At 42.8% G+C, this 22,021-nt stretch overlaps 1 protein-coding gene across 1 annotated transcript; it reads right to left on the bottom strand.

Annotated features, from left to right (window-relative positions):
- Window positions 1-343: 343 nt before the first annotated feature.
- On the bottom strand, window positions 344-19,603 carry LOC124761461 (dynein light chain Tctex-type 1-like). Its single transcript, XM_047249114.1, has 3 exons — window positions 19,559-19,603; window positions 13,744-13,905; window positions 344-547 (listed from the first exon to the last, which is right to left on the bottom strand). Exons 1-3 carry the CDS (start codon window positions 19,601-19,603, stop codon window positions 344-346), a joined length of 411 nt encoding a protein of 136 aa, XP_047105070.1.
- Window positions 19,604-22,021: the final 2,418 nt, after the last annotated feature.

Genomic DNA, 22,021 nt, shown 5'->3' with positions numbered 1-22,021 from the left:
TATTCTATTACTGCTCTCTGTAAACAGCTACGGGAATACAGGACGATGGGCCAGTGTTGGGGTACAGACATTCGAGGAATCGCAAATGTGGGATATCCCTTCAGTATGCACATCTCGAGAGCGAGCTGACAAAAAGAACTCGCAATCTACAGCAAGAGTTCACTGAATGACAGGAGCAGATTTCACCTCTTACTTTCTTCGCAAACGTCAACACGCACCGCAATCACCCACACAGTGAATATCGAAAGAACTTAATGATAACACCATCTCCACACAAGAGGATATTATTTAATGAGTTCCTTGTCAGTTCGACTACACAGCAGATAGTGCGGGCGGCCAGCTGTCAGCGCAGGCGCGTGGCGCAGATGGTGAAGACGGTGACACACACGCGCACGTGTGGGTTCTGCCACTCGTAGACCAGCGCGTGGTCCATGCCCGGGTGCCAAGCGCATGCGCTCTGCCCGTGCATGCCCGTACCATCATTGGGGCAGATCACGCACGTCGCTGAACAGACAGCACTCTTATAAGCCTGGCGTACTGTCTTAACCTGTTAAGGAGCGATACTGGTCATTCACTTAAGCCATAGTTGCGAAATGAAAAAGGTGAACGTCACTGCTGTCCACCATAAGAGGCCATCTTCAGATCTCAACTGGATGATTATAACTACTGGCCATTAAAATTGCTACACCAAGAAGAAATGCAGATGATAAACGGGTATTCATTGGACAAATATATTATACTAGAACTGACATGTGATTACATTTTCAACCAATTTGGGTGCATAGATCCTGAGAAATCAGCACCCAGAACAACCACCTCTGGCCGTAATAACGGCCTTGATAGGCCTGGGCATTGAGTCAAACAGACCTTGGATGGCGTGTACAGGTACAGCTGCCCATGCAGCTTCAACACGATACCACAGTTCATCAAGAGTAGTGACTGGCGCTTTGTGACGAGCCAGTTGCTCGGCCACCATTGACCAGACGTTTCCAATTGGTGAGAGATCTGGAGAATGTGCTGCCCAGGCCAGGAGTCGAACATTTTCTGTATCCAGAAACGCCCGTACAGGACCTGCAACATGCGGTTGTGCATTATCCTGCTGAAATGTAGGGTTTCGCAGGGATCGAATGAAGGGTAGAGCCACGGGTCGTAACACATTTGAAATGTAGCGTCCACTGCTAAAAGTGCCGTCACGCGAACAAGAGGTGACCGAGACGTGTAACAAATGGCACACCATACCATCACGCCGGGTGATACGAAAATATGGCGATGACGAATACACGCTTCCAATGTGCGTTCACCGCGATGTCGCCAGACACGGATGCGACCATCATGATGCTGTAAACAGAATCTGGATTCATCTGAGAAAATGACGTTTTGCCATTCGTGCACCCAGGTTCGTCGTTGAGTAAACCATCGCAGGCGCTCCTGTCTGTGATGCAGCGTCAAGGGTAACCGCAGCCATGGTCTCCGAGCTGGTAGTCCATGCTTCTGCTAACGTCGTCGAACTGTTCGTGCAGATGGTTGTTGTCTAGCAAACGTCCCCATATGTTGACTCAGGGATCGAGACGTGGCTGCAAGATCCGTTACAGCCATGCGGATAAGATGCCTGTCATCTCGACTGCTAGTGATACGAGGCCCTTGGGATCCAGCACGGCGTTCCGTATTACCCTCCTGAACCCACCGATTCCATATTCTGCTAACAGTCATTGGATTTCAACCAACGCGAGCAACAATATCGCTATAGGATAAACCGCAATAGCGATAACCTACAATCCGACCTTTATCAAAGTCGGAAACGTGATGGTATGCAATTCTCCTCCTTACACGAGGCATCACAATAACGTTTCAGCAGCCAACGCCGGTCAACTGCTGTTTGTGTATGAGAAATCGGTTGGAAACTTTCCTCATGTCAGCACGTTGTAGGTGTCGCCACCGGCGCCAATCTTGTGTGAATGCTCTGAAAAGCTAATCATTTGCTTATCACAGCTTTTATTCCTGTCAGTTAAATTTTGCGTCTGTAGCACGCCATCTTCGTGGTGTAGCAATTTTAATGGCCAGTAGTGATGTACATGTACACACAAACAAATGATTAAAATTTCAGAAAAATTGGGAACTGTATTGAAGACAAAGAGCTTCGCAAATTGACCAAGTCAATTACACGTTGGTCTACCTCTGGCCCTTACGCAAGCAGTTATTCAGCTTGGCGCTAACTGGTAGAGTTGTTGGATGTCCTGTTGATGGATACCGTGCCAAATTCTGTCCTATTGCCGCCTAGGATTGTCAGAATTACCTGCTGGTTGGAAGGCCTGCCCACAGTGCTCCGAACCTCTCAGTTGGGGAGAGATCCGGCAGCCTTTCTGGCCAATGCAGGATTTCGCAAGCGCGAAGACAGTCAGTAGAAACCCCCGGCTTGTGCTGACGGGCATTATCTTGCTGAAGTGTAAGCCCAGGATGGTTTACCATGAAGGGCAACTAAGTGGGGCGTAGAACACGGTTGACGTACCACTTTGCTGTAATGGTGCCGAGGGTGAAAACCAAAGGGGTCTCACCATGAAACGATATAGCAGCCGAGATCGTTACTACTCGTTGCCCAGCGATATGGAGGGCGACAGTCATCCCACCAATGTGTCGGGAGTCTTCAGACACGTCTTCGGTTATCATAGGGCCTCACTGTCGCTCTGACTCTCCTACCGTTAACATTAGGTACTACTCAAATAAATTCACACTGTAATTGTGCAACACACTAAAGTGACTTAGGAAGTACAGGTGTTGGACAAAAATATGTAAACACCAAAACCACAATACATTACCACGCCTAATACTGTGTGGGAAAACCGTTGGCATTCAGAAGAAAACAAATGCGGATTCTGTGTGGATTTAAAGGGAATATTATTAATTCCTTCTGCAAAATAGTGGCAACTTCTGGTAATGATGGTGTGGATGGGTAGCGATCACCTCCTCTCCCCCTCCCCCTCCCCTCCGTACCTTGTCGCCAAAGGAGGCCACAAAGATTCAGTAATATTGAGATCTGGTGACTGTGGTGACCACGGAAAATTTGAGAGTTCATTCATAATCGTTCTCACAAAAGAAGGACGGACGATATGAGCTGTGTGAACAGGGATTCTGTCGTCTTGCAACACGGCATCCTCAGTGGGGAACAATCGCTGTACCATGGGGTGGATCTGATCAACCAATTTACGTAGGTTGGAACTTAAATAGTGGCAACACTGCTGTGGAGACACTATGCAATGGAATCTACTATTGTCGCTGATAGCACACGTTCCTGACATACCCTACCTTACCTCCGAGCAAATGGATTCGCCCGTCCCACGTCATCGACATGCGCACAATCGAGGGATACACAGTCACTTGTGAGCGAGCGGTCTAACGTAACGGCGTCGCAATGTTTTCCAAACAGGAACAACGGAGTTGGATCAAGATTGAAAGTGCCAGAGATCATGCAGCACGACAGTGTCATCAAGGTCTTCAAGAGGCGTGCGGGGAATTGGCATTGCCGTACAGAACAGTGGCACGTTGGGTAAAAGCCTTCAACGAAGGCCCGAAAACTGTGTCAGACATGCATCGGGCAGGTCGTCCTAGCGTCTCTGAAGAAAACGTGCATGTGCATGCTTTTGCCGCATTAGTGGACAGTGATCGACACCATACGATTCGTGAGCTCGCCCATGAACCGGATTAGCGAATACGACTGTGCTTCCCATCCTGAAGGAACGCCTGGGCATGCGAAAAATTGCATCATGATTGGTTCCGCATGACTTGAGGGAAATGCAGAAATGGATGCGTTACGACGCTGCTAAGACACACTTGGAGCGCTATGAGCGCGAAGGAGAGGCTTTCTTACACCGTATCGTAACACTGGATGGGACATGGGCCACATCGTACGAGCCAAAACTGAAACGCCAATCCAACGAATGGCGTCATTATGGGTCGCTGCGAAAGTCGAAAGTGCGTCAGAGCCCCAGTATGGTAAAGGTTATGGCGCCTCTCGAGTACGACTGTGATGGTGTTATCCAAATGCTTTACGTTCCTCCACGACACCCCGTGAATGCACAGAATTACTGTTCGTTTTTGCCACCTGCCACCAGCTTTGCGAAAGAAGCAGCTACACTTTCTGCGCAAGTCACTCATCATTTTCCACGACAAGGCGCGGGCGCATACAGCGCAAGCTGTGGCTGCTCTGTTAGGTTGATGGGAGTAGAAAGTAATGTACCATCCACAATACTCCCCGGAATTAAGTCCTTGTCACTTTGATTTTATTCCGAAGATGAAGGAACCATTTCGTAGCATTCGCTTCAGAACTTTTCCAGAGATTCGACAGGCAGTAGACCGCTTCATTCGCACCATCAACAGAACTGGCTCTGATAACGGTATACTACGACTTCCACATCGCTGGCAACGGGTTCTACACAACGCTGGTGACTACTTTGTAGGACAGTAAGAGGAGCAAACATGTAACTTTTTTGTATCGGTTGTGAATAAATGGTTGGCACTATTTAAGTTCCAACCCTCTTAGATTCAGAACCCTTGGCAGAATGCGAGCTTACTGAGTAACCAAGGTGATCATGGAATATCACGATACGGCTGTCCAAATCATCACCGAATCCCCCCACCCACAATGTTTCTCTATTCGCAAGTGTAAGCTCGGCCTTAAGTTGGAAGCAGTGTGAAGCAAGGTTCATCCGACGAAATGACTTTCTTCCATTGATCCACTGCCCAGACTTGCAGGTTTCGGCACCACATTTCCCTGTTACTGGCGTTAGCAACAGAAAGAAGTGATTTCGGAAATCCAGCTTGCTCTAGAATTCCCTGCTTATGGAACTGCCTTCATCTTGTTTTGGTGCTGACAGGGTTTGAGAGTGCGACATTCTGTTCTGCAATTATTTCTGTAGCTGTCGTCCTCTTTATTTTTCGTCACCAACCTATTCAATGGTCGTCTGTCACTATTACTCAACACTCACTTTCATCCAAGTTTAGACTCAACGAATGATGTGTTTCCGTTTTGCCTGTATGCCTCTTGAAACGCGAAAGACTTCTACTATCTTAGTTACGGAAGCACCTACCGTACGAGTATCAACGATTTGCCCACGTTCGAATTCACTTAGCTCCGACATAATGTACTTACAGTCACACAGGACACCGTTCTGACAACGAGTGACACTTGCAACGTACTGAGCACACTTCACAAGTGCCGTTAGCGGTAAAACACTACAGCGCAACCATCTAATTTATGTTCAAGCATGCATTTCCCGCATTGTTTACGTATTTTTGTCCAATCCTCTATGAATGTATGTATCTATGTTCACCGTTTCATCTTTTACAACTGGATCCATTTCACCCACATTTAGCACACATGTCACTTGCTATCTCGAAAAAAGCACTATAGAGGTAAGAACCACGTACCTGTTGCAGAAGTGGGAGTAGGGGTGGAAATGACGCGTACCGCTCACATAGGAGTGGGAATGGAAATGGGGTGATATTGAAGTATAAAAAAGTAACACGTGGAACAATTGCAACGAAATCTGTTCCGGGAACTCCCATACGTTGCCAAAGTTGTTTCGATTACTCTGCAGAAGTTCTAACGTGAATCCTTTACACATCCTTTATACGGTCCATGTCTCTTTCCATGCGACTTCCAATATTGTGGAATCACTGAAGAAAGACATTCGTCGCCGTCGATTTGCTTCTGGCGAAGAGGTACTATCATCGTTCCGTAGACAAATATTTTTCATGAAAGCACTGACACTCTTGTCTCACAGTGGGATAGATGTATCAATAGTTACGGAGAATACTTTTGAAATAATAAACAGTTTACTTACATTTTTCCATCTGCCTCATTTTAATTTTACTTATCTTTATAAAGGCAGTTTCATTCTGTACAGAATGATTTGTTAATTGTCCTGTCTTCCACATTTGTTGGAAAAAAAATCATATTTTGCATTGACGAAAGTTACTGATCTGTACGCTGGTCAGGAGCGTCAAACCAAGACCCTCCCCTCCGCCGAGCGACATGCTTCCCAGAACGTCAAATCGTTCTGCATTTTACGACTCAAGCTTCCACTGCAAGTACTTCAGCCACTAATTGCTGAACTAGCACTCCAAACAGAACGATTGCGCAGGTGTCAGAGTTCTGGACTCGCTTTTGAAAGTCGCGTGGCTTAAATTCCCGCAAGCTATCCGAGTATAGATTTTCCATGGTTTCTCTGATTCGGTTATAGAAAATGATGAGACAGTCTCTTAAAGAAATAGATGGTTGGAAATAATACGTTAAGCTTAAAAAAAGAAGAACTGATGTCTCTTCAGGATATCCACAGGGGTCTATTTTATCTTAATTCTTTAATCCACAAGAGAATCTCGGTAAGTCGTTGTTACAAAACTTGAAAGCTGTATTTACTTTGTGTGATACTGAGCCGTATAACTGTACATAACTGAGGAAACTTCTGTTAAGTGTGAATCCTGTGATTCGAAAATACAATCATAATACACTGAAGAGCCATACAAACAGGTACATGTGCCTAAAATCGTGGAGGGCCCCTGCAAGCACGCAGGAGTGCCGCAACACGACGTGGCATAGACTAGACTAATGTCTGAAGTAGTGCTGGAGGGAACTGACACCATTAATCGTGCAGGGCTGTCCATAGATCCGTAAGAGTAAGAGGGGGTGGAGATCTCCTCTGATCAGCATGTTGCAAGGCATCCCAAATATGCTCAATAATGTTCATGTCTGGGGAGTTTGGTGGACAGCGGAGGTGCTTAAACTCAGAAGAGTGTTCCTGCAGCCACTCTGTAGAATTTCTGGACGTGTGGGATGTCGCATTGTCCTGCTGGAATTGCCCAAGTCCGTTGGAATGCAGAAGGGACATGAATGGATGCATATGACCAGACAGGATGCTTACGTACGCGTCACCTGTCAGAGTCGTATCTAGACGTATTGGGGATCCCTTACAACTCCAACTGCACACGCCCCACACCATTACGGAGCCTCCACCAGCTTAAACAGTCCCCTGCTGACATGCAGGGTCCATGGATTCATGATGTTGTCTCCATACCCTTACACATCCAACCGCTCGATACAATTTGAAACGAGACTCGTCCGACCAGGCAACATGCTTCCTGTCATCAACAATCCATTGTCGGTGTTGATGGGTCCAGACGAGGCGTAAAGCTTTGTGTCCTGCAGTCATCAAAAGTAACCGAGTGGGCCTTCGACACTGAAAGCTCATATCGATGATGTTTCGTTGAGTGCTTCGCACGCTGACAGTTGTTGATGGCCCAGCATTGAAATCTGCAGTACTTTGCGGAAGTGTTGTACTCCTGTCGCGTTGAACGATCCTCTTCAGTGTCGTTGGTTCTATTGTTGCACGATCTTTTTCCAACCTCAGTGATGTCGGAGATTTGAAGTTTTTCCAGATTCCTGATATTCACGGTACAATCATGAAATACTCGTACGTGAAAATCCCCACTTGTTCGCTACCTCGGAGATGCTGTGACCCATCGCTCGTGCGCCGACTATAACACCACGTTCAGACCCACTTAAATCTTAATAACCTGTCGTTGTAACAGCAGTAACCGATCTTACAACTGTTCTAGGCATTTTTTGTCCTGTATAGGCGCTGCCGATAGCAGTGCCGTCTTCTGCCTGTTTACGTATCTCTATATTTCAATGCGCATGCCTACACCACTTTCTTTGGCGCTCCAGTGTATATCTGCAAGAGACACCCACATGTTCGCGCCTTTAATGTATGGTAAAGAGATTAACACCTCTGGCAAAGCTGTATTACGTAATGAGCATTGCGCCTGCGTCAGTTTGTGAACTATCATGTGTGAGCTACGCTTCACAAGAGCAGTGCATTCTCAATATGGATGAAATTTGGTCATTAAGTGTTACAAGTCTGAAAGTATGTGCAGCAGTAAAGTACTGTGTTTTAGTATAAGCTTCGACCTCGAATGACATCTTCGAAATGCGAAATTACATTCTCGGTAACGTAACGAAAATAACTGCTAATTCAATCGAACGCTGCCCTCATTTCGAGCCCCGACCCATCAATAAAAAATGAGTACCAGCCACAATTCGTTACGAGAGAAATTCATATTTCAGCGATTCAGTTTACTATTCCAGTCGAACGTTTAATTAAAGAACCCACTGTCAATCGTGTGGTCGTTTCACCATTAATTGTTTACTGAGTCAGCACACATATGGAACAGAGACTGTTCTGTTTGGAACGCCTTAACTCGAACTGTTGTGTTCTTTCGAAGCCGCTAACAAAACCATGTACTGAGAAATTTATAACAGGCTGTAGTGAGGTTAACTACAAGTAAAAAAAGTCATATTCTTATGAGTCTTTCTTCAAAACTAAAAGTTTTAATACGTAAATGGTAAAGCAAGAATGAAAATGCAGCTAGTGTACTGTTTCGAAAGTAAAACGCCAAAGGTCATCTAGGGTCTAGTCCAGTTTTGGTGAAAAATGAGTTACAGGCAAAAATGCATACTCTGCATGTAGCTCCACCAGACGGTGCACGAAAACAGCCAAAGTCATAGTTTGTTGCTGTTCAAACAGAGGTAGCAAGTTTGAGCTGAGTGCAGAAACGTCCAAAGTCAAGGACTTCGGTTATTTTTCTTCTCAACTGATGGCACCACAGTAAAGTGCGGTACAACTGTACGGAAGACATTGGCATTGTTGATTTTAGTAGTCTTGTGAAAATGGATGAAGTGGCGTGTACCAGCAGTTATGTGAAGAAAAGGGTGAAATATTCTTCGGAATATCAAAGAAACGTTATGAAGAAAGCTAAAATTAATGGAGAGGAACATGTGAATTATAGAGGCAAAGGAATTCCGTAAAAGGTGACAGGAGTAGACTGCGAGTGTCGAAGAAGATTTTTCAGTGTTATTGCAGAAGACAACAAAACTCAAGCTATAGCATGTTTTCTGAACATGGAATGCAAGAATGAACTGGACCTTTTCCTGCAAGGACTGATCACACACAGCTAGTGATGTTAAAAGGCACCGCCCAAGAAATGAGAAGGGGTGCAGGTGTGAAAAATCTTTTAGCTACTTTGTCCTCGTTGGAGGCAAACGATTTGAGGTGGTTAGAAAAGCTTTTCGAAGTATTTATGCAGTAGCTGATGCCAGAGTCAAAAGAATTCGCAAATTTTAATGGGCAGACACTGAAAGTCGGAAGAGGGAAATGTAAGAGTGTTAATGCTGTGCCGTCAGAAGGAATTGTCAAAATTTCAGATTATATCGGATCATTTACCATTAAGGAAAGTCATTATGGCAGCCGAACTATGCACTACCTTGACTGTGAACTACCTGTGAAGAAAATGCACCAACATTTTATTGCCAAACATCCTAGCACGCCAGAGAAATACGAGTACTATAATAAGATTTTTCGTGAAAACTTTTCGCTTGCTATAGGAAGACCTAAAGTAGACATTTGCTGCCTTGCGAAGAACTGACGTTAAAGAATAAGTCAAAAACATTCTACGAGGTAGCAAAACGAGAAGCAGTAGCATAGAAGATTGTCCATATTCGAAGTTCTGAGAAGTTTTATGATGCTCTGCAAGATGGGAAAAGACAGTCAGAGGCTAATCCTAGAAGTACTGATTTATTTTTCGAACACATGCAAAATGTTCAACTTCCTCGTGCCCCGGGGCAAGGACTGTTCTACTTGCGCCAGTTGACTGTTGCAGTATTTTGTATACATAATCTACATACAAGGTCATCTGTTTTTCTCTGTATCGCGAAGGGAATGCGGAGAAAAGATCCAATGAAGTTTGTGCTTTTCTATTAAGCTACATCAGTGAACATATAGCCCAAGATGTGAAAAACGTACTTCTGTTTTCTGATAACTGCCCGGGACAGAACAAACACAACATTGTGATCCGCCTGCATTCTCCACTCTCGTGGAGTTAGATTGATTTGAAAAGATTGAAAATTTTTACCCTATCCACGGTCTTTCATTTCTGCCATGTGACAGGGTATTTGGGGTAATAAAGAGAGTTCTCAAGAAAGTAGAGAGAATGTACACAATCCATGAATTAATGGAACTTATAGGCAAACTGTAATTTCATGGTGCATTTGGTGGATGGAGATGAAATAGTAGATTTCAAGACGTCGTGGCTATCAGTTTTTAAGAAGACTTGCTTTTCTATTGAAACATCGAAACGAGATATTCCAAGGGCTGACAAGCTACCACTAAATATTTCAAAGTTTCATCATTCGTTATAAATCATCAATGCCACGAGTTGTGGAGGCAAAGGATTTCATTAATGGGCTTCAGACCAATAACTTCTCCCTGAAATTTGACCAAAGGAAGAATCCACAGTTGCCAGATGAAAAGTGTTACAAGGTTACGAAACTAACTACTGGGGTCAAGAAAATGGAAGACATTAAACAATGTATATTATTTGTTCTTGACAGTGAAAGTGTGTCATCCTTCTTGACCTACAGCAAATATGCAAGAAAAGTTGGGTGGAGTTCTCTATTGTAAACATTAAATATTATTTTGTTTTGTTACTTGTTTTTCCTTTTGTAAACAGTGTTAATTAGCGAAAGCATTCAAATATGTCGTATTACAGCTCTGCAATAAACATAATAACTGTGTACTGTATTCAAAATAAAAACAGTTAATTTGTTTTTATATTTTTTGTTTTGTTTTACCATCAAATGCATTGATTGCAAAAACAACCTAAATCCACAGCATAAAAAGGTTTTGCAATCCAAATGGGTTAGCATGTAGATGTGAGATGTTGACAATGAACCTGTTGAGTGCTAGTTAATCTTCAGCTTAGGTTTCACTGTATTCTAATAATTTATATAGTACTTATATTATTTTTCTCACTTTCCTTAAAAGTAGATGAATCATATTTTTTTAAAATTAACCAACTACAATTTAGAATAAAGATACTTCGATAAACTGGTGCCATTCACCTGACTGAAATCGCAATTCATTGTTGAGATAGACGAAAACCATTGAAGTAATCATTTACCATCTTAAAAGAAAATAAGCAAGTTTCTAGTATTTTTAGAAAGCCATATTGAACAGACAATAAAATCCATGCCCAGTCATGTCAGCCACAATGTTACAAAACATTTGAGTTTTACGCAGCACTTACATCACTTAACAGCCTTTCTTTACAACTAGAAGAAAATAATGAAAGAGTTTAACATCTTACAACAGACAGCTGTCTTAATGACTATAAAGGAACAAGAGTCATAAAAATGTGTAGTAACATTATGAGACACTTTTTTCTCTTTATCTCACACTTTATAATATTTTCGTAACTTTTACATGTAGAGGAAGTGGTGGTAATATGGCCCCTGCAGCAAATATGGTCCCCCTTAATATCTTAATAACATTTAGCTGATTCCATTGGTGACAGCTGGAACTAATCTACTAGTATCCTTACTGGCCTGTAGGAGCGCTGAAAGCAGGTCAGTCCAGTGACTGAGTGACAGTTAGGTTATATTTTTCAAGATCCTGTTCAAAACTTTGAGAGGTATGTTAATTTCACTTTATTAACGTACCATTACTGGTTAATACATAGATGTAAGCACCATGCATACAACCTTGAAAGTACTAGCAACAGTTTCAAATAGATTAAAAGGTGTGGTATTCTTTCGTTTTTAAGTTTTTTACATGAGTTTACAAGGTGTAGGTGACTGTAATATGGTCCCCACTGGTGCTTGTAATGTGGATCTCAGAGTCTGTAAAATGTTTTTATTTTTGTTTTCAGATGCCTAGGACTAATCTGTCACCTAAACTAACTCCCAAAAGGCAGGTGTGAGACAAAAAAAAAAAAAAAAATGCGACAGGCAGTGTCTGCTGTTATAGGCAAAACGATGAGAGTTAAAAAAGCATCGAATCATTTTTCTGTCCCAAAAACAACTCTGCGCCGGTAAGTGTGTGAGGCTAATACCTCGCAGATAGCAGGTGTTGAAACTAAAAATCTTGGAAGAAGATGAGCTCTACCAGCAGCCCAAGAAAGTGAACAAGTGGATTACTTACACTATATGTCTTGAAGGGAGGATATAAGATGAACATCAACAAAAGAAAAACGAGGATAATGGAATGTAGTCGAATTAAGTCGGGTTATGTTGAGGGTATTAGATTAGGAAATGGGACACTTAAAGTAGTAAAGGAGTTTTGCTATTAGGGGAGCAAAATAACTGATGATGGTCGAAGTAGAGAGAATATAAAATGTAGAATGGCAATGGGAAGGAAAGCGTTTCTGAAGAACAGAAATTTGTTAACATCGAGTATTGATTTAAGTGTTATGAAGTCGTTTCTGAAAGTATTTGTATGGAGTGTTGCCATGTATGGAAGTGAAACATAGACGATAAATAGTTTAGACAAGAAGAGAATAGAAGCTTTCGAAATGTGGTGCTACAGAAGAATGCTGAAAATTAGATGGGTAGATCACATAACTAACGAGGAGGTGTTGAATAGGATTGGGGAGAAGAGAAGTTTGTGGCACAACTTGACTAGAAGAACGGATCGGTTGGTAGGACATGTTCTGAGGCATCAAGGGATCACCAATTTAGTATTGGAGGGCAGCGTGGAGGGTAAAAATCGTAGAGGGAGACCAAGAGATGAATACACCAAGCAGATTCAGAAGGATGTAGGTTGCAGTAGGTACTGGGAAATGAAGAAGCTTGCACAGGATAGAGTAGCATGGAGAGCTGCATCAAACCAGTCTCAGGACTGAAGACCACAACAACAACAACAACATGGAGGGCTAATTCTACTGTTTTACTCGTATGAATGTTAGAAAAATGGCCTACCAACTTAAAGTTAGGAATGGAATTGCAACAAACTTCAGAAATGAAATTGCTGGAAGGGCTTGGCTTGGCCATTTTCTTCGGCATCATCAAGATAAGCTTTCAATTAGGAAGCCAACCAGAACGTCGTATGCTCGAGCAAAAGGCTTTACCCGTGAGAAAGTTAACTTATTCTACGACTTGCTACAAGCTGAATATGTATGTCTTTGACAGAGGAACTGTAACAGGTCATGTGTATCGGGATGTCATTTTGCTTTTCAGGGGTGCAGTGGATCCCACCTTCCGCCTGATGGATGATAATGCACGGCCCCACTGACCTGCCAATGTCGAGGAATACCTTGAAACAGAAGATATTAGGCGAATGGAGTGGCCTGCCTGTTCTCCAGACCTAAACCCCATCGAGCACGTCTGGGACGCTCTCGGTCGACGTATCGCTGCACGTCTTCAAACCCCTACGACATTTCAGGAGCTCTGACAGGCACTGGTGGAAGAATAGGAGGCTATACCCCAGCAGCTGCTCGACCACCTGATCCAGAGTATGCCAACCTGTTGTGCGGCCTGTGTGCGTGTGCATGGTGATCATATCCCATATTGATGTCGGGGTACATGCGAAGGAAACAGTGGCGTTTTGTAACACATGTGTTTCGGGACGGTTTTCTCAACTTATCCCCAATATCATGGACTTACAGATCTGTTTCGTGTGTGTTCCCTACGTGTCTATGCTATTAGCGCCAGTTTTGTGTAGTGCCACGTTGTGTGGCACCACATTCTGCAATTATCCTTAATTTATGAGCATGAGTGTAGGTTTCGTAGTGTTCGGTCAAGGTGATTAGGGTGTACCATTTCGCATTTCCGTTAGCGTATATGGAAATAAGGTAACTGGACAGTAAGCAGTTCAAGCTTAACTTCTCTCAGAACGAACATTTGGTAGTCAACAGACCTACAAACTTGCTGTTCTTCTCGAGGCCCACGAAGCGGCCGAGGCAACTCTCCAGGATGGCGTTGATCCACATCTCGACCCGGTGCTCCTGGAACTCGGCGTCGCCCACTACGGCGTCCAGAGCCTCCTGCACCGCCGTCCCGATCTCCTCCCTCAGGTAGGACGACTGCGAATCGATTAAATACAGGTGTCACCGTCACCGAAAACAGTAAAGGTCCATCTAGCTCACTTACCAAAGACACGAAATGTATTCTCAGCTGAGAACACTGTATAAACCGCCTCCATCTGTATGATGGAATGACGACAATGAAAATTTATGAAGAACAGTGACTCGAACCCGCATTTTCCGGTGGAAGCGAGCGGTCGCCTTAACCGCTTTCACACTGGACTCGCATTCGGAAGGACGACGGTTCAGTCCCGCGTCCGGCCATCCTGATTTAGGTTTTCCGTGATTTCTCTAAATCGCTCCATGCAAATGCCAGGATGGTTCCTTTGAAAGGGCACGGCCGGCTATCTTTCCCTAACCCGATGAGACCGATTACCTCTCTGTCTGCTCTCCTCCCCCACAACAACCCAACCCAACCTTAACCTCTTTGGTTATCCGAGCACGGCTCAAGGCCGGCCCAAATTTCCACATGTTGTAATGCATGTGTTGTTCCTGTGTACACTAATCAAACGTCAGCACCTTACGCACAACTGTCTCGGTTAAGTGCATACAAGTCCAAAGATTTCTAAAACTCCTCTCTCATTTGCTTTATGACCAATGCACAGTCCCTCATATCTCTCCTCGACATTATCATTCTTGCATGGACAACACAGCAGAAAGATTCGTTCCCATAAGACAAAACTGCTTTCTGTCCGTTTCTACCACACAGGCGCCTTCGCCAAGTCGACCTCAGTAGCAGGAAATGGAATGGTCTCCTTCACTATACCGGAAAACTGAATCACATTTCCGACTTCACACCAGTAATAGCTCTTACGTTTGCTTTTTTCACACTGCTTACCCTCTCACAACTAAGAAATCATCCTTTCCTCTCATCAGATTTCTCTTTTCCCAACGTCCCTAGCTAGGGCAGTGCGTCGGAACCACTCTGTCTTAGACCTCGCTATGTCACAATGTCACGGTTTTCTGTACAAACAATTAGATATCTTGCTCCTGTTACCAACGTTTTTAGTATTATTATTGTTTATTTACCATTAATAGCTGTTGTATTTCTGTTATTATCACTATCGTGGCTCTTAGTTTTTACACTGAAGGGCCAAAGAATACTGGTACATGCCTAATATCGTGTAAGACTCCCACGAACGCGCAGAAGTGCATGGTATGAACTCGTCTAATGTCCGAAGTAGTGCTGGAAGGAACTGACACCATGAATTCTGCAAGGGTTGTGCATACATCTTTAAGAGTACGAGGGGGTGGAGATCTCCTCTGATCAGCATGTCGCAAGGCATCCCAGATATGCTCAATAATGCTCATGTCTGGGGAGTTTGGTGGACAGCCGAAGTGGTTAAACTAAGAAGAGTGTTCCTGGAGCCAATCTGGCAATTTTGGAAGTGCGGGGTCTCGTATTGTCCAGCTGAAATTGCCCAAGTTCGTCGGAATGCACAATGGACTTGAATGGATGCCGTTAATCAGACAGGATACTTACGTAAGTATCACCTTGTAACCGCTCTTTAGAGAGTGGGTATTCAGAAACGAATATTAGATTAAATTCTGTAATGCGAAATGAGCCAAGAGCCAAAAAACGGTAGTTGAAACTCCAAGTAATACTTAGTTAAAATTTTGCAAAGAGTAGATATTTGAAATAGAGTAACGCCAAGTAGTACAAAGGGAATTCAAGGAAGACATAACAGAGTTGCGTTTTGTTTTGAATATAATATATAAACTAATACACAGCATTGTTAGCTTTCTTGAGTCTTTGTTTTCGCATGTTCGCAGTCTTCCGTGGTAGTTGGAAGTTAGGGATTATAAGCCTAATTAAATATCATTCTGATAACTGGATTATACATTGGAGTGGCGGATAATAGATTATTTTGAAATATTGGGACAGAAGATACTTGGACCTTATCATAATAATAACTTTGCCGATGATTGTCAAGGCGATTCTGCTAATAAACAAGACGTGAGATGTAGTGCCCGAGAAAGGACTAAATTTGTGCTGAACAGACATTGAAACAACTCGAACTTATAATTAATATCGTGTCGTGAGAATTAAGAAGCTTAGTCATTGTAAAGCCAAAGACATATTTATGATTTATCAGATATTAATGGTAAAGGACAGTTTCATGAGAAATAATATCTATGGTGATAGGAACGCGAAAGAATGTGGACGAGACTTTCTCCGTGTTTTCTAAATCTCAAAAATCAGCTAGTACATAGACAGTTATATCTGTGAATATTCAAGGGTTATTGAGAAAAGCTGATCAACCTGTTACAAATAGATAATAGGATTTAACGAAGGCACATTGGCTACGAAGGTAACTAAATCAAATTATTTGGGAAACAAAAATTAGAAAAAATGTAGACTGGAACCCGACTGCTTTGTTATTCCCTAGTAATAAATAAAATCACCGTCTTTGGATCCGTCGTGGTTGAAAGTGTATGAAATATCTCTGGAAATAGAAAACGAGATCAATTTTGAACTGTTAATTCATAAGCTGTCAGAGTCGTATCTAGATGTTTCAGGGGTCATATCAATCCAACTGCGCACGCCTCATACCATTACAGTGCCTCCACCGGCTTGAACAGTTCCCTGCTTACATGATGGGTCCATGGATTCATGAGGTTGTCTCCATAACCATACACGTCCATCAGCTTGATACAACTTGAAACGAGACTCGTCCGACCTGGCAACGTGTTTCCAGTGAAGAACAGTCCAATGTCGGTGTTGGCGAGGCCTAAAACTTTGTGTCGTCCAGTGACCAAGGGTAGAGGAGTGGGCTTCGTCTCCTAAAACCCATATCGATGATGTTTTATTGAATGATTCGCACGCAGGCACTTATTGATGGTTCAGCATTGAAATCTGCAGTAGTTTGCTGAATGGTTGCACTTCTGTCACGTTGAACGATTCTCTTCATTCGTTGTTCGTCTCTTTCTTGCAGTATCTTTTTCCGGCCGCAGCTATGTCGCAGATTTGATGGCAGATTCCTGGTATTCATGGTACACTGGTGAAATGGTCGTACGGGAAAATCCCCAGTTAATCGCTACCTCGGAGATGCTGTGTCCCATCGCTTGTGCGCCGAGTGTGAGACCAGGCTGAAACTCACTTAAATCTTGATAGCCTGCCATTGCAGTAGCAGTAATTGATTTAACAACTGCGCCAGAGACTTGTGTTATTCTGCTTGTTTACGTATCCCTGTATTTGAACACGCATGCCTATACCAGTTTCCTTGGCGCTTCGGTGTATTTACTTATTTATTTAACGTGATCTGATCACGGCCGTCAGGCACTCTCTTACGTCGGATCACGATTTCACATACACAGTAACTTTTTTGCACCAAAGATATTTAAGAAATAACACGCAGCAGATTTTGAGATCAGGGCGATCACAGCCTGGACAATTATTTTGAAAAGGTAAGACCGCTTTAACTGTAAGTTCTTTATTTAAAGGCATGATTGGTATCGCAGCATTTTAGCTGCATCATGAGGTGCAATGAAATTAAGACACGTTCAGATCGCAAGAAGAGAATTAGATGCACTACCGTTAATTATCAGCAAATTTTAGCTAAGTTGCGGACGTCATAAAGAAAACCACAAAGAACAATCTCGTGATACCATGAGTAACATATGGTGAGGTAATGTGTCCCCATATGTCGTAATGGTGATCAAACCATACAATGCATATGACCATCTATGGAATAAAGCTGAACAAATAACGGTCACCCACTTTCTAACAGCAAGTGCGCACACGGGACTGTATGCTAAACAGACAAGGTGTCAGGACGTTAGTTGCCAGCTCAAGAGAGCGAAAATTTGCTAATTATGAATGCTACGTCATCCTATTCTCTTTTTTTCCCAGCCGCGCGGGATTAGCCGAGCGGTCTAGGGCGATGCGGTCTGGACTGTGCGGCTGATCCCGGCGGAGGTTCGAGTCCTCCCTCGGGCATGGGTATGTGTGTGTGTGTTTGGCCTTAGGACAATTTAGGTTAAGCAGTGTGTAAGCGTAGGGACTGATGACCTTAGCAGTTAAGTCCCATATGATTTCACACACATTTGAACATTTTCTTTTTTCCCATCTGGACATGACTTGGTTTTATTGCACCTGATGATGCAAGCAAATTGCTGCGAACCGGTTGTGCCTACAAATACAGTACTTGCAGATGAAGCGGTCTATCTTTTCAAAATAAGAAATAATAATTTTAATGTGACAAATGGTATTCAAATGATTTGAGTTTCTGTAGTGTCAGTGTGAGTAAGTAATACAGACTACGAACTAATAAAGTTAATACTGGCAATATTTGTACCACTGCTGCTATCATTAAGAGTGACGATAGTAATAATAATAATAATAATAACAATAATAATAATAATAATGATAACGACAGCGGCAGATATAAAAAATAATTTACAAGGGTACATAACATATGTTTTATGGTATAGCTAGTTCTGGAGAAAGGAAATTTAACAAGGCTGCATTAGCTAAGAATACTGGGAAATGTGGAAGAGCTGGTTGGAAAGAAACACGTGTATGGGTAACGAGTGCATGCAAGGACAATGATAATCATAATTTTCGCTTTAGTAAATATGTGGCTGACTGCCTTCTGAAGTTTGAGTTGTTATTCAGTTCTCTAATATAATACGGGAAGTTTTCCACAGTCAGGTTCCTGTTACTGAGAAGGACTTTGAGAAAATAGCTGAACGTTGGAGCTGGACAGCAGGGATTTTGCTGTGATGGGGACGGGTGCCTTTGCCATATTGTTCAGATGAGAGCGCTAAGGTCGAGAAGAGATATGGGGGATGGTGTACGTTGATAAGACAGCACAGAAGACAAATGATATGGAAATCACTGCACTTGTCTGCACGCATCCACGATAGCTATGCTTATGATGGTGAAGTATTATCAAATAGTCGAACATCACAGATAGAACAAACACAGGCATTCATAATCAGTTCTAGGCGCCGTGATCTTTCCTGAGAGAGGCCTAGCGCAGGATAACGTCGCCGTATTCAGTAACTCGATGTATAAGCGTTTGTAAAAGTTTCTTTTTCCGATGGAGAGGCAGGGGTTTTTATACATTTATAGATCATCGAGAGATGCCTTCTTACACATTGTACTTATGTGCTCAGTACACTTTAGATTTTCATCTGATATTTTTCATAGACTCTTGGTTGAAGCAGAGAAGTTGATATTCGTCCCATTTTGGGTTAAAGATGATAGGGATTCTCGATATTTCAGGCTAATAAGCCTAGAACGACCGACCATTAGCACTTGTGTTGTGAATGTGTTGAACGTTAACCCTCTGTCCAACGCCCATTTCGATAGTGCGCACGGACCGGTATTGAGATTCTCGACAGCTGTCTTTAGGTTTATTGGTTTTCCATTTAGGTACAACTGGAAATCATCAGCGTGTGTATATATGTGTGTCTATGTGTGTGTGTGTGTGTGTGTGTGTGTGTGTGTGTGTGTGTGTGTGTGTGCGTGTAGGGTGAGGGAGTGGGGGATGTTTGCCAATGTCAAACACCAATGAAACACTATGCCACCAGCTTGCAAGATTTTGAATAAGTAGGAAGGAAAGACTTTGTTAGTAACGTAAATGTCTTTCCTTTAAGTATTACACAGTTAGTATAATAAGCAGAAACTGCGAAGGAAGTTACTCACATAACTCTTTAAACCGTGTAATGAAGCTTCTTCTTCTTCCTCCATGACGTTAGCTTAAAGTGTAGCAGACGTTTCAGGAAATAATCTCCGTTTACAATTGAACTGTTATTCAATGCTCTCGCCTTCGGCTGAAACATTGTAGCGGCCAATAACGGTGTTAGGAGTTCTGTGTAAAATGATTGCTGATATTTAGTAGCAAATAATAAAGTCACTTATCTTGGAAATATTTACTTATCCTACAAACATAATTGGTAATCTCACGTTAGTTTTGTATACATATATGCACAGTAGTCACAATTAATATGTGGCTCATTATTATCTTACATTTACTTTCAAACGATAACGAAAAATACTGAATGTCGGCAAATCCATAAATATTATAAAAGTGGATGCGTGTATGTATGTTCAACATCTCCTAAACTACCGAACAGATTTAAATCAAACTTAGTACACATAGGCTTCGTGACTAGGATTGCACGAAGACATACACTGTTGTGAAAGCACACTCCTCTGGCCAGCATTCCCCTCCTTCTTGTTTTGAATACTCGTTTTGAGTTCTTTAGCTAACAGAAGAAATACTTCAATTGATCGATGAAAGGAGGAAATACGAAAATGTTACCGAGCGAGATGGCGCAGTGGTTAGCACTCTGGACTCGCATTCGGGAGATGACTGTTCAATCCCGCGTCCGGCCATCCTATTTAGGTTTTTTGTAATTTCTCTAAATCGCTCCAGGCAAATGCCGGGATGCTTCCTTTGAAAGGGCACTGCTGACTTCCTTCCCCGTCCTTCCCTAATCCGATGACAACGATGACATCGCCGTTTGGTCTCTTCCCCCAAAACAACCAAACCCAACAAAAATGTCCCGGGAAACTCAGGAATACAGAAACACAAGTCGATGAGGAATGAAATAAATAGGAAGTGCAGGGAAGCTAAGACGAAATGACTGCAGGGAAAATGTGAAGACATCGAAAAAGAAATGATTGTCGGAAGAACACACTCAGCATACACAAAAGTCAAAACAACCTTTGGTGACATTAAAAGCAACGGTGGTAACATTAAGAGTCCAACAGGAATTCCACTGTTAAATGTAGAGGAGAGAGCAGATAGGTGGAAAGAATACATTGAAAGCCTCTATGAGGGTGAAGATTTGTCTGATGTGATAGAAGAAGAAGCAGAAGACGATTTAAAAGAGATAGGGGATCCAGTATTAGAATCAGAATTTAAAAGAACTTTGGAGGACTTGAAGTCAAATAAGGCAGAAGGGATAGATAACATTCCATCAGAATTTCTAAAATCATTGGGGGAAGCGACAACAAAACGACTATTCACATTGGTGTGTAGAATGTATGAGTCTGACGACATACCATCTGACTTTCGGAAAAGCAACATCCACACAAATCGGAAGACGGCAAGGGCTGACAAGTGCGAGAATTATCGCACAGTCTTGAGAACGCGCTAGATGACGATCAGTTTGGCTTTAGGAAAGGTAAACGCACGAGAGAGGCAATTCTGACACTGCGGTCAATAATGGAAGCAAGATAAAAGAAAAATCAAGACACGTTCGTAGGATTTGTCGACCTGGAAAAAGTGTTCGACAATGTAAAATGGTGCAAGATGTGCGAAATTCTGGTAAAAGTACGGGTAAGTTATAGGGAGAGACGGGTCACATACAATATGTACAGCCAAGAGGGAATAATAAGAGTGGACGACCAGGAACGAAGTGCTCGTATTGGTTCAAATGGCTCTGAGCACTATGGGACTTAACTTCTGAGGTCATCAGTCCCCTAGAACTTGGAACTACTTAAACCGAACTAACCTAAGAACTTCACACACATCCATGCCCGAAGCAGGATTCGAACCTGTGACCGTAGCGGTAGCGCGATTCCAGACTGCAGCGCCTAGAACCAATCGGCCACACCAGCCGGCGAAGTGCTCGTATTAAAAAGAGTGTAAGACAAGGATGTAGACTTTCTCCCCTACTGTTCAATGTGTACATCGAGAAAGCAATGATGTAAATAAAAGAAAAGTTCAGGAGTGGAATTAAAATTCAGGGTGGACGATATTAATGATACGATTTGCTAATGACATTGCTATCCTGAGTGAAAGTGAAGAAGAATTACATGATCTGCTGAATGGAATGGTCTAATGAGTACAGAATATGGATTGAGAGTAAATCGAAGAAAGACGAAGGTAATGAGAAGTAGTAGAAATGAGAACAGCGAGAAAGTTGACATCAGGATTGATGGTCACGAAGTAGATAAAGTTGTGGTACTTAGGCTGTAAAATAACCAATGATGGACGGAACAATGAGGACATCAAAAGCAGACTAGTACTGGAAAAAAGGGCATTCCTACCCAAGAGAAGTCTGCCAATATCAAATATCGGCCTTAATTTGAGGAAGAAATTTCTGAGAGTGTACGTCTGGAGTACAGCATTGTATGGCAGTGAAACATGGACAGTGG

Source organism: Schistocerca piceifrons, chromosome 1, assembly GCF_021461385.2.
Source record: "Schistocerca piceifrons isolate TAMUIC-IGC-003096 chromosome 1, iqSchPice1.1, whole genome shotgun sequence".
Classification (NCBI taxonomy): domain Eukaryota; kingdom Metazoa; phylum Arthropoda; class Insecta; order Orthoptera; family Acrididae; genus Schistocerca; species Schistocerca piceifrons.
This window is presented reverse-complemented; position numbering and strand designations above follow the sequence as displayed.

Excerpts from the sequence above, each read along its gene's own strand:
- LOC124761461 (XM_047249114.1), bottom strand. The coding sequence starts at position 19,603 with ATGGAGGAAGAAGAAGAAGCTTCATTACACGGTTTAAAGAGTTAT. Across the intron at positions 13,906-19,558 it reads TACACGGTTTAAAGAGTTAT|TCGTCCTACCTGAGGGAGGA; the intron begins GTGAGTAACTTC and ends ATCGATTCGCAG. Across the intron at positions 548-13,743 it reads TCGAGAAGAACAGCAAGTTT|GTTAAGACAGTACGCCAGGC; the intron begins GTAGGTCTGTTG and ends GCTCCTTAACAG.